This window comes from Peromyscus maniculatus, chromosome 18 (assembly GCF_049852395.1).
Source record: "Peromyscus maniculatus bairdii isolate BWxNUB_F1_BW_parent chromosome 18, HU_Pman_BW_mat_3.1, whole genome shotgun sequence".
Classification (NCBI taxonomy): Eukaryota; Metazoa; Chordata; class Mammalia; order Rodentia; family Cricetidae; genus Peromyscus; species Peromyscus maniculatus.
Genome location: NC_134869.1, coordinates 41,307,790 through 41,321,380, shown reverse-complemented (window position 1 = coordinate 41,321,380; position 13,591 = coordinate 41,307,790). Strand labels below are relative to the sequence as shown.

Sequence of the window (13,591 nt, the reverse complement as noted above, 5' to 3'; positions counted from 1 at the left end):
AAGCAGGAGGATTGCTGCAATTCTACATAGCAAACTCCAAGCCAACCAGTTTAAAAAGGAAGACCCCGTGCCAATAAATAAATAACCCACAAAACTCCCAAACAGGACTGTTTAAAAAAAAGGTAAATTGTGACCAGGCTTGGTGGTGCACATCTTTAATCTCAGCACTCAGCAGACAGAGGCAGGTGGATCTCTATGAGTTCAAGGCCAGCCTGGTTGGTCTACAGAGTGAGTGAGTTCTAGGACAGCCAGGGCTACACAGAGAAACCTTATCTTGGGGGGAAAAAAGGTAGATTAATTGTGAATTCATTTATCAAGCATGCACTAAATACTTTGCCCATGGTAGAAATAAAATGGCTAAGTATCATTTTTGGTTCTAACTTCTTGGGCAAAGAATGTAAATAATGGAGTCAGGTAGAACATGGTTATTAATTTATTAATAATAATGATGATGATAATAATAATTTTGGCTCCCTACTAGTGGAGTGGCCTTGGCAAGTTATGTGCCTTCTACTGGAATTTTGTAAAGGGGGGAATGATAGTATCTGCCTTATAGAATCGTGACAATGAACAAGGAAATAATTATACCCCCAGCCAGGCCTGTTCAGCGGTAAAGCATTGCTTTGTCACTGGTGACTGGGTTCCCCCTGCTGTTAAAGCTTCTGGAGTCTATGTGCAGATCTCCTTTGCTCTGCCCTGAAACATCCGTTCAACAAACAAAAATTATCTGGGAACTTTACAGCTCTATGCTTTGAAATAAGGCATAGTAATTTATTCATCAGAAGTTATTTCTTGCTGTTGGCACATTAGGATGCTGTCTTAGTCACTGTTCTATTGCTGTGAAGAGACACCGTGACCAAGGCAGACCTTATAAAGGAAAACATTTCGTTGTGGGCTTGCTTGCAGTTGTCCTCATGGCAGGGAGAGGGTTTTGCATGCACGGTGCTAGAGCAGTAGCTGAGAGCATTGCATCATCCCTCTTGATTTATATTTGTAGGAATCTTTGCTTTTAAGTGTGCCCGTGCAGAAGAATTATTTAACATGTTGCAAGAGATAATGCAAAATAATAGCATAAATGTGGTGGAAGAGCCAGTTGTAGAAAGGAATAGTCATCAGACAGAATTGGAAGTTCCTCGAACACCTCGGACACCCACAAGTAAGTAGCCATATTCCCTCTTATTTTGCATGTCAGACATTTATAAGATCCAGGTTATGGATATTTAATCTATATAACAGTCAGAAATGGAGATCATCAACCACAAAACCCCTGTTAGCTTTAGCTACAAACATTTTTAAAGCGAAAACATTAATTATCGCACATTACCTAAAATGTGACTTAAAGGCCAGGAGTATAGCTCAGTGTCGGAATGCCTGACTGTGTATGTGTGTGTGTGTGGGGGGGGTGTATGTGTGTGTGCAGATCCTTTATCACCAGCACTGCCAGAAAGAACAGTAGCTGATGCAGTAAGACTGGGTGAGCTGCTGTCTGTGTTCTAGTGTCTGTATGTCCTGACAGGAATGTCTCACCAGCTCGGTGCGGATTTAGATTCTCACTTATTTTTATTCTCTACCCCACTCCCATATCCTGTCTTTCTCCTCAACTCAATAAATACAACTCAGCTCCAGGGTTTGCTGCTCAGAACTTACCTAATGGATATCCCCGCTACCCTTCATTTGGAGATGCCTCCTCCCACCCCTCCAGCCGGCATCCTTCTGTGGGAAGTGCTCGCTTACCCTCAGTCGGTGAAGAGTCTACACATCCTTTGCTTGTGGCCGAGGAACAGGTAAGCAGCCACCACTGTGTGACCACAGAACCCTCTGTGGAGTGAAGTGTTGTGGGTTAATACTTGGAGCTTTTATTCAGTATAGATTACAACTTCCATTGTGAATTACTTCTGCATTGAAAATTGAAGAAGTGGCCTGTATTTGCTAGCCTGTGCTGAAGTATGTACAGATGTAGGGGAACTTAACTTTGTTTTGAGAAAGGGTCTCACTGTGGAGCCCTGGCTTGCCTGGAACTCACTGTGTGGACCAGGCTGGCCTTGGACTCCCAGAGAGATCTTCCTGCTTCTGCCTCCTGAGTGCTGGGATTGAAGAAACTTCCGAGTAGTTTATGTGTCCATAGAGAGGTCCATCTGTCGATGAAGAAAGACAGACTCAGTCGGTTCTCGGTGGGTTAAGAGTTGATGCTGCTGCTTTTGATGTTTTCGTCTTTGTTATCAGTGAACTACAGATAGAAGGGTAGGTTGTGCTGTTGAAGTTGCTTGGAGCCATTTAGTGTTCCTCACTAGGTGGAACCAAGTATTGGAACAGTTTTATATTATCAGATAAGTTTATCTTTGTAAGTTATATGATCATTTGTCAGTAAGGGATTTTTAGTGTTTTTAAAGTAATTTCGTGTTGTTTATGTAGTAAAAATTTTATATTATTTACTGTGATTACATTTTCCTCAGTTTTGCATTTCATTTTGAATCCTAGAATTTTTAGGTTTAGTCTTCCAGATCTCTTTAGATTGTCTTTCTAAATTACCACTGAGCTTTCCTAAGTGGTAGTGGTGTCTTCCTGGGTGGCATACACACACACACACACACACACACACACACACACACACATTGGTTTTTCAAGACAGGGTTTCTCTGTGTAGCTTTGTGCCTTTCCTGGATCTCGCTCTGTAGACCAGGCTGGCCTCGAACTCACAGAGATCCGCCTGGCTCTGCCTCCTGAGTGCTGGGATTAAAGGCGTGCGCCACCACTACCCAGCTCTTAGCAAGGTTTTCTAAACCAGCTGCAAAATGATAATCCTGTTTCATTCTGTTGTTCTCCTTCCATTCCTTTCCTCCGTTCTTCCCTCCCTCCCTCCCTCCCTCCCTCCCTCTCTCCCTTCCTTCCTTCCTTCCTTCCTTCCTTCCTTCCCTTCCCTTCCCTTCCTTTCCTTCCTTCCCCCTTTTTTGAAATAGGGTCTTGTTATGTAGCCTACGATAGCCTCAAACTAGCTATCTTCCTGCCTCTTCCTCCAGAATACCAAAATTATAGGTATATGTCACCATGATCAATACAATACTGTATAAATATAATGCTGTGTGTTATTTTAGAGTAGTTATTCCTTTTTTACAAATTAAAGGATTTCTGCATTCTTTGTTCTCCTCCAATCTTTCTATTGGGTGAAGGAATAGGTGCAGACGTCTTAAGGTAACAGTGTATTTAAAGGGGAAGTAGTAATAACCTTCCCTTAAGTAAGCCAGGAATGGTGGCACAACCGTTTGGGAGGGAGGCAGTCGGCTCTAGTTTGATGCTGACCGGGGCCGCACAGTGAGACCCTGTCAGTAAACAGATAGAATGAATTGACATGACCACGATCTTTTTAAAAAATTGATGTGTGTATGTCTGCAGCCCATGTGTGAGTGCCTGCAGGGGCCAAAGGGAGGCGCTGGCGTTACAGACAGTTGTGAGCTGTCACGTGGGTGCTAGGAATGGGTCCTCTAGCAGATGAGCTCTTAACCACTGAGCCATCTTTCTAGCTCCTTCATCATTCAAACTGTTTTTGCTCTGTGCTTTACATTTGACTGATTTGCTTTGTTTTCTTTTTAGGTACATACTTATGTTAACACTACAGGTGTGCAAGAAGAGCGAAAAAACCGTGCAAGCGTGCATGTGCCTCCGGAGGCAAGAGTTTCTAGTGCGGAAAGCAACACACCAAAAGAAGAACCGAGTAACACTGAAGACAGGGACCCTCAGGTTCTTCTTAAGCCCGAAGGAGTGAAGTTTGTGTTAGGCCCAACCCCTGTTCAGAAGCAGTTAATGGAAAAGGAGAAGCTGGAGCAGCTGGGGAGAGACCAAGTTAGTGGAGGAGGTGCCAACAGCGCCGCCGAGTGGGACACTGGCTATGACAGCGACGAACGGAAAGACACTCCCTCCGCTAACAAACTGGTGTACGAAAATATAAACGGGCTGTCTATCCCCAGTGCCTCCGGGGTCCGGAGAGGTCGTCTGACATCGGCCAGTGCCTCCGATACTCAGAACATCAACAACTCCGCTCAGAGGAGGACAGCGTTGTTGAACTATGAGAACCTGCCGTCTCTGCCTCCTGTTTGGGAAGCCCGCAAGCTAAGCAGGGATGAAGACGACAATTTAGGACCAAAGACGCCATCTCTAAATGGCTACCATAATAATCTGGACCCAATGCATAACTATGTTAACACAGAGAATGTAACTGTACCGGCAAGTGCTCACAAACTAGACTATTCGAGGCGTCGGGACTGCACCCCGACAGTCTTTAACTTTGACGTCAGGCGCCCCAGCTTAGAGCACAGGCAGCTCAATTACATCCAGGTGGATTTGGAAGGCGGCAGTGACTCCGACAACCCTCAGACTCCAAAGACTCCTACCACTCCCCTTCCCCAGACCCCCACCAGACGCACGGAGCTGTACGCCGTGATAGACATCGAGAGGACTGCTGCTATGTCCAACTTGCAGAAAGCACTACCACGAGACGACGGGACGTCTAGGAAAACGAGACATAACAGTACTGACCTGCCCATGTGAGCCTGGAGAGCATTACGTCTTTTGCACCGTCGTGACGTTTTTAAAATGAAGATGCGATGCTTCACTGTCATTTCTACACTAACTCCTTTATAGACTGATCCGTTGTTTTCTGAATAGTTCATGTGCATCTTTAAAGGGAATTAATGTAGAGCAGGTACTCCTTGCAGAACACTAGTTTCATTATATTCTACTCATTATTGTACAGCAGCATTCCCATTTTCACAGTGCCTATTTAAAATGAGATTTGAAGTGAATGACATGCTGGTTGATTTTATTCCATATTCAGGACATATGCATATCTTTCACGTCTAAGTTGTGTTGGCATTTCAACCTTTCATAAAGTCTCTTGATAATGTGCATTGCTGACATAACTCTAGGCTTTGAAGGTAGGACTCACTGCTCACAGTGTATGGTCTCCAGCATGGAACATGAGGAATCTTATTTCAGTAATTAAAGGCTTTTTGACTTGGGCCAAAAAAAAAAAAAAGAAAGAAAGAAAGAAACAAAAGAGCCACACCTCCTTTTGTACCAGTCAGCTCCTCTGTCTTCAGTGTTACTAGAAAGAGTCCAGTATCATGAATATAGTTATGTATTGGGAGGCAGGCAGGAGACAACGTTTTGTTTACTCATCTCATGGTGTCATTTGAAGGGCATGTCCAGATATCTTACTCAGAATGATGGTGGCTTTAGGAAATCAGTCTCAGGTCACTTTACCCAGAAACATTTGAAAAATCTACACCATGATCTGTTGGCGTTTCTCTTCGATAGGTTATTGGCAGCACATTGTTTTCTGGAGACATTTGTGCCATGAAATTCCCATTTAGCTTCAGGTTTTTTGTTTTGTTTTCCCCTTTGGTGTTTGGGTTGTCTTTGTTTTGTAACGTCTTTCTCAATTTCCAATACAATGTTTGCGTTTGTATATCATTTTGGAATGGGATTGTGTGTCTGTTGTTACTTAGTCTGCATTTTTGTCAAGTTAGGGTCTTGAAGGTCCACTTGGAGCCGACTGTTATTTTCTAACAGGGTTGCTCTTGTCCAGTATTTATTTATCTGCTGTTTACTTGTCAGGTTGATGAAAAACCATCGTCTCGATCTTAAATGTCATTTGTGTGCTCTCTTTAGTCGCTGAGAAGAAAAGGAAGATACTCTGAGGCATGTGAGTCCCCCAAAGGTGGCATCCTCCCCGTGGGGGCATTCCCCAGCACTTTAATAGGGATTGCCTCAGCGGCATGGCTACAGTCCTGCTCTGCCCGCTCTGCTGTGCCGGGCTCTGCTGGCCTTTCCGGGGAGCTAGGCTGGCTCTCAGGGAGCTAGGCTGGCTCTCGGGGAGCCCCTGATGTGGGCGAGCTGTTGATATTGTTGTCAGCATAGCAGGCACGGGGAAGGCTGGATGCAGTGTGATTATGTTGCAATTGAGGATCTGAAATGAACTGAAGTGGATAGAAACTGACGTCGACCTCTTGAAAATCAAGAATGCTCCAAATTCCCAACCCACTGTAGAATAAAGAGAAGGGCGGAAGGACAGGCAGCCTTACAAAATATTTTCCTTTTTTCTCTAACATTGAGGAAGTTTTATATCGTGATCCGGATACACCAGGTGTGACTAAGATTGATTTAACAAGAAAGGGCTCCAGTCATAGAACATTCGGTATATTCGGGAACTCATCACACTACAGTGAATAGGTTAGCAGTGGAGTGGGGCCGTTATGAAAATAAAATAAACATGTTGTCTTCATCGTTTTTAGTGCCATTGGTTTATAGCAGAATTTTCTTCTTCCTTCTTTTTTCCTCTGTACACTTGGTGCTTACTGAAATGTTCACTGTTCTCTCTAAGAGAGCAATGGCTGGATGTGCAGAGTTCATGTCTAATGTGCTGTTCCGTTTATTCTTTCTTCTGAGTAGATTGCTAACTGTGCCAAATGCCAGTGGGGGTTTTTGAGTGTGGGTAAGAACTGACGGCTACAGCGCACACGGTTTCCTCTGTGCCAGCGTCAGGATAGCCCGGCTCTCCAGGGAGAAAGGGCCGGTCTGTTTGGTCTTGCTGGAGGCGGCGAGGTTTCTTCTCTCTTTTCTTTGTTCTCTCTGCGTTTCCCTTCAGATCGGAATTCGATTTTACACTTGTCTGGTGACTCTCCTATAATCACCACAGTTTATGCTTTAAAAAGTATATGGTTAAGAATAAAAATGGGACCAATTTGTCTGCTAAACATTTGATTTTAGGGTACTATGTGAATATTGACTAGGAAGAGTTAAACAGGTGGTGTTAATTTCTAGATGTCTTCTGGAAATTACCTTTGTTTCTATTTAAGCAGTCATTGAGAATACCACTGTCCTTTACAGTAGTCTCATAATGGGCATTAAGCTCTGTCCTGGAAGAATGTACCTATTACTATTTGAATTTTAAAGTGAGACATTTTACTGGCACATATTTGTGGCCATATGTCTCAGATTTTCTGAGACAAACCTAATTTTAGAAAATTGGTTTTGTTGATTAGACCATGAGATCCTACTTTTTGGTTTTAGAAATAGAATCCTCGCTCCCTTGTTTTTCCCGGAGAAAATCCGTTTTTATTCATATAGATCAGACAACATTTTTTCCCAGACCAGGGGTGGAAAGTGATAGGGATCGGATTGCTAGTGTTTTTCTGAATGTCTTACTTCTCAGTTTCATCTTCCTTTGAAAAATGAAAATATGGTGCCTTCCTCCCCCCCCCCTCAAGGAGATTGGCAAATAGTTCCTTGTATTTCCTGCTGCTGTGGAGTGATGAGACATGCACTTTACTCTTAAAGACTCAGCAAAAAGTTTTCACTTCTCAGTAGATCCAGAATAAATCCTGGTTGGGACTTAAACTTTGCCAAGCAATCTTCGTCATGACAGTCATTAATGTTGACCCCTACCATGTTGTAAGTCAGACTGGTGTGCGTTTATTCTCCCCACTGCTCCCACCTCCCATCTGTGGCACAGCATATAAAAATGTACCTCAATAGTGTTCTATTAAAAATGGGACAGGGGCCTTACGTTCTCATGATTCTCCAACAATGTGCCACCACGTATTTGCCTCAAGGTAAAGGTTTTAACAAGCTAAAAAGTACTTCCCATTTCCCTGTGCTCTTTTCTACCCATAATGCCCAAGTGTTTTGTGCAATGTGTAGTGTGTATGTATAAATATATATATATATATATTCTTGAAATAGACATAACATCAGAGACATCATTCAGAAGTAATGTATTGGCATCTCATTCATATTTCTGATGTGAACTATATGGTACTATTTACTTTTTCCTTAATGTTTGCCAAATTTGAATCAAGGCATTGGTACGAAATTACAGAATGTATAGGAAGCATTTTGGCTTGAAAAGTTAACAAATGAAAGTATTCAGACCTATCACAATGTACTCTGCCCAGACCAGCACCCTGTCTTCTTGCTGCCTGTTCCCCATTCCTGCTTCCTCATCTTTCAGGGTGTAACTGTTCTTTTCTAGCATCCTGTAGTTGAATTTCTCTGGCAGTTGGACAAGACAGCATGGAAACAGGCTGGGATCAATAGTACGGTAGTCACCAGGGTGCCACATTTGCATTGGTGAATGCAAATAGATGTTTTATAAAAGATAAATGTTGTGTTATGTTTCTATTTTCATTACATTGTATAATAATGTAAGATTATTGTATGTCCTAATTTGCATTATAAATGTTTTTTTCCTACATAAAGGCATAAATATAGCAACTTTGTATAAAGGTAGCTTATTAGATTTTAATTTTTCTTCTATAAAAGTTGTCTACAGTGGGACTACCATTGCCAAATTGTATATGAGATATGAATTTTACCCCTATGGTTAATTTCTTTTCTAAACATTCCATATTTCTCTAATGAAAGATGTGATTCTGTACTATGCATAAATTGTGTTTTAATGCTGTTTCATATCAGCATTTTAATTTTGGGTTTGCATTTTTAGTATTGGCAAAACCTAACCACTGTTAATTAGAACAAAACCTTGTTGTATATGTAACAGCATCATTTGCCTCCCCCCTCTTGCCCTCTGTTCTTTACCCCCTGTCAGTGCCAACTTCATACATTTTGTAGCATGGCAATAAAATGTAACTTTTACACTGAGGCCGAGTGTGGCTTTTTGGAGGCAGTCGAGTGGGAGGATGGCCACCCAGTTGTCCTGGGATGTGACTCCTTTGCCATGTAAGCCGTGTTGTTGGGCATAAGAAGTTATATCTGGTGTAAACATGCTTTTAAGGACAAGTGTGGATGTGCTTTAGAGCTGTGTTTTCAATGTAACAAGTCATAAATAACTAATTTTTAATGTTTGCAAAAGTCGGAGTTCTTGAAGTACAATCAAATCTTTATTAACTGGAGTACTTAAAGAATAAGCTAATAATGGAATTTTGTTAAACAAGGGCTAAGCAACACTTTTTAAAAATTCTTATTTATTGTGGAGTATTAGTATACTTTACTATCCTAAAATTATAATGTGTAAAATATGGTTTTATCTTAGACAATGTAGCATCTTGCAATGCCTTACTGTTATCATTCTGGCATAAATATCCATGATGAGGTACTCAAGTTGATACTGGAAGCTGAGCTGACTATACACTGACCTTAAGCATTCATGAAAAACTGCTTTGTTGAATAAAATCTGATGAGTTCTTATGGTCATTTTTCCCTTATTGCCAAAAGTAGATTGCAATAAAACCCAAATAAAAGCTTGGTTGGATACTTTTAAAGTTTTATTGTATTTATATTCCATATATTACTTGACACTTTATGATAAAGGTTACATTTTTTTAAAAAAAGATTTTATTGTTAATCATTCTTAAGTTGGGGTGTTCTTTGTTTTTGTTCTTTTTGGGGGGGCCTGCCACCCAGCTTCCAAATAAATCACACACAGAGGCTTATTCATAATTGTAAATGCCTGGCCTTAACTTAGCTTGTTTCTTGCCAGCATTTTTTTTTTTTTTTTTTGGTTTTTTTTGAGACAGGGTTTCTCTGTAGCTTTGGAGCTCGTCCTGGACTAGTTCTGTAGACCAGGCTAGCCTCAAACTCACAGAGATCCACCTGCCTCTGCCTCCCGAGTGCTGGGTTTACTGGCGTGCACCACCACCACCGCCCAGCAAGCATTTCTTAACTTAAACTTAACCCATCTGTCTTTTGCCTCTGGGCTTTTCCTGTTCTCTTACTTCTGTAAATCTTAATCTTATTCCATGGCTTGCTGTGTAGCTGTGTGACTGACTCCTGATGTCCTTCTTCTCCAGCTACTTCTTTTTCCTCTCCTTGATCTTTCCTTCTATGTATTCTCTGTTCCTGCCAACCCCGCCTAGCCTTTCTCCTGCCTCGCTATTGGCCGTTCAGCTCTTTATTAGACCATCAGGTGTTCTAGACAGGCACAGTAACACAGCTTCACAGAGTTCAACAGATGCAGCACAAACAGAAGTGACACACGTTACAATAATACTCTACAGCATTGGGGAGTGGTGGTGTGCGTGTGAATGCAGTGCCCTTGTAGGCCAGAAGAGGAGGTTGATTCCCAACAGGTAGGGTTAGCCATCTGACTGTCGTTGGTGAAGAACAAACCAGAGACCTCTGCAAGACCAGTGTGTGCTCTTGACTATGGAGCCGTATCTCCAGCCAGATTTGTTTTCAAAGTGAACCTATATGGGCTGATTTGGCAGACTTTCTCACTATCCAATGTGTGTGGTCATTCCAATTTGTCTTTCTCAGTTCTAGGAGCCCAGACCTGATTTTAGCCACTGAATGAGATTGCCAGGCCTTGTCCAGTAAGCAGTGTAGGGGGTAGACAGACCCACAGATCATGGGGTATGTACACAAGGGGGTAGACAGACCCACAGATCATGGGGTATGTACACAAGGGGGTAGACAGACCCACAGATCATGGGGTATGTACACAAGGGGGTAGACAGACCCACAGATCATGGGGTATGTACACAAGGGGGTAGACAGACCCACAGATCATGGGGTCTGTACACATTCCACACATTAGAGAGCACTCAAATTGGGTGTGTACATGTGTCACACATTAGAGAACATTCAGATTGGTCATGATGATACAAAGCATCTCTGAACACTAGGGTGCTAATGCTCAGAACTTTAAACCTGCTTTGAATTATTTATATTTCTCCCATGAAGATCTTCTGAAGACAGCAACTGTTCACGTGTTCTTATTTAGCAGGTGGGCTTAAATTAGGCCCTGTGCTGGTCCCTGGAAAGAATCTATAGTTAGACCATCACTAAAGATAGAAGGCTGTGTCTTTCCTCCCAGACAACTGAGCCCTGAGACATAACTGTTGTATTACAACCAACTTCTGTGAGAACTTTAGAAGGATGGTAGCCAGTTTCCTTAGAATTGAGGAGAGGGTTCCTTTTTTAAAAAGTGTGTGTGTGTGTGTGTGTGTGTGTGTGTGTGTGTGTGTGTGTGTAACAGGTTCTAGAGACTTACTTCCTCATGAATATTTTATTCAGTGATGTGGTTAAAGCCCGTATGGATCCTAGGACATGTGCATAGATTATGGAAGAAGGGTTTCTTGTGTACTGTAGCTATCAAGACTCCTTTAAATATTTCCTGCCTCATGTAAGTATAATAGTGGTTCTTTTATAGAAGCTCCACCAGCCGGGCAGTAGTGGCACATGCCTTTAATCCCAGCACTCGGGAGGCAGAGCCAGGTGGATCTCTGTGAGTTTGAGGCCAGCCTGGGTTACAGAGCAAGAGCCAGGACAGGCACCAAAACTACACAGAGAAACCCTGTCTCGAAAAACCTGAAAAATTTCCCCTATTTACTAGCAGAGGGGTCAGTCAGTATTGTCCCCACTGAGAACCACAGGATCCAGAAGCTACCTATAAACACAGACAGCAAAAAGCACCTGTAATGTAGTGTATTTTTTTTTTTTCACAGAAATTAAAATTTTGGCTTGTGAAAGTGCCTTAACTACCAGGTACTATCACAAATGCTAGCTTATTTTATTTAGAAAACATTAAAAAGTTTATGTGTATTTTTGTATGTATATGCACACATTTTGTATGTATGGGAGCCTGAGAGTGTCAGATTCCCTAGATGGGAGTTAGAGGCATTTGTGAGCTCCCAGATATGGGTGCTGAAAACCAGACTCCTGCGAGCACTCGTACCTGCTGAGCCGTCTCTCCAGCCCCCGTGAGTTTACCTTGACTGTCCTGGCTGTTTCCATCTGCAAACTGTTAAACTGCAGCCTTGGGCATGGTGAATGGTCGGATGATTTAGTACCAAACAGCGAGAATCCAAGGAGGCCTTGACTGTGGAGTCCTGACTTCCCTACTCTAGTATTAGGCAAGTTCTTGAGGAATGCAGAGACCTCTCATATATTGTTATTTTAATTAGTTCTATCGTTCCAGATATAACCAGTGGTTCTCAACCCATGGGTCACAGCCCCTTTGGGGGTCAAACATCCCTTTCACAGGGGCCCCCTAAGAGCATCAGAAAACACAGATATGGGGCTGGAGAGATGGCTCAGTGGTTAAGAGTACTGGCTGCTCTTCCAGAGGTCCTGAGTTCACATACCCAGCAACCACATGGTGGCTCCCAACCATCTGTAATGAGATCTGGTGCCCTCTTCTGGCCTGCAGGGATACATGCAGGCAGAACACTGTATACATAATAAATAAATAAATCTTAAAAAAAAGAAAAAAAACCACAGATATGTACATTATGATTCATAACAGCAAAATTACAGTTATGAAGTAGCAACAAAAATAAATTTATGGTTGGGGGTCACCACATCATGAGCTGTATTCAAGGGTTGCAGCCTTAAGGCTGAGAAGCACTGATCTAGACAGTGACTCCCTCCTTCTCCCCAAGTCACTTCTATCAAATAACCTTCCTTATACGACAGAGCTTTGCATGTTATTCCAAGCACAGCAAACCATATTGGAGTTATAACTAACTTAAATAGAGCTTGCCGTAGCCCAGGCATCCTCTAAGCAATTTAGTATTGCTTTTGGGAGATGCACATTCTGACTGTGTCTACTTCATACACCAAGAAATTGAGGCCCAGAGGTAATGTAGCTAGGGGTAGCCAATTAACAGACAAATTACTAAAAGAAATTCAAACCATGGCGAAGGAAAATTGTAGTCAAGCGGTGGTGGCCCACAGCTTTAATGCCAGCACTCAGGAGGCAGAAACAGGTGAATCTCTTGAATTAGAGGCCAGCCTGGTCTACAGAGCGAGTTCCAAGACAGCCTGGGCTCCACAGAGAAATTCCGTCTCAAAACAATCGAGGAAGGTCACAAAGACAGAGTGGGGAAAGCTAGGAGAAAACAATGTGAGGAATAAAGAAGGGAAATAAGCAAGGAGACGTCCATGGAAACACGGATCCCACAGTCTCACTATTTCTGTGGACCCTAGAACATACCCAATATAAATTGCCATACAATTTATAGAAGATGTTTTAGGGGGTGAAATGATACATTCAGCAAGTAGGACTCTTTGGAATAGCTTTCAGTGGGTGAATCGATTCAGAGGGCCTATGGAAGCCCTGGATTACAAAAGTAGTTGTAAAAACAAGTTGAAACTCAAATCATTGCAGCTTGGGTCTAGAGGTTGAATGTTTAACCTCTCAGGTGTGGGAGACGCACCAAGAGGTGAAGGGGAGACAGGAGAAACCAAAGAGCTAAAGTCTATAGAGTCCCCATCACAGGGGGGCTCCTGGCTTCCTCTCATCTCATCTACACGAAGGCAGGGTCTGGCTCCTGGCTCCCATCCAAATGCCCACCCACTCTTCCGAAGTCTAACAGGCAGGGGACACGGAAGTCCCATCATCCACAACTCAAGTTGCCTGCCACCCACTGGACAGGAGAGTAATAACTCCTAGTAAATAATCTGTCCATAATAAAAGCAGCCTTTTAAAATGTGCGGGTAGGTTAGCTTCTCAGGGTGACTTGCTTCCAAATGGGATCTGGGGTCTGCCCATTAAAATACATTTCCTGCCAGGCAGTGGTGGTGAACGCCTTTAATCCCAGCACTCAGGAGGCAGAGCCAGGTGGATCTCTGTGAC

At 42.7% G+C, this 13,591-nt stretch overlaps 1 protein-coding gene and 1 long non-coding RNA gene across 4 annotated transcripts in view; both read left to right on the top strand.

The window, feature by feature from the left end:
• Positions 1–9,275, top strand: part of Frs2 (fibroblast growth factor receptor substrate 2) — a 90,276-nt gene extending 81,001 nt beyond the window's left edge. For all 3 annotated transcript variants that reach the window (XM_076553956.1, XM_076553954.1, XM_076553955.1), the window contains 3 exons: positions 998–1,156; positions 1,621–1,784; positions 3,589–9,275. In XM_076553956.1, the coding sequence (XP_076410071.1) occupies positions 998–1,156; positions 1,621–1,784; positions 3,589–4,542 (1,277 nt within the window). In that variant the 3' untranslated portion in view covers positions 4,543–9,275. The remainder of the gene's footprint in view (positions 1–997; positions 1,157–1,620; positions 1,785–3,588) is intronic.
• Positions 1–13,591, top strand: part of LOC143269166 (uncharacterized) — a 280,184-nt gene that overhangs the window by 211,891 nt on the left and 54,702 nt on the right. The gene's annotated exons all lie outside the window — the stretch shown is intronic.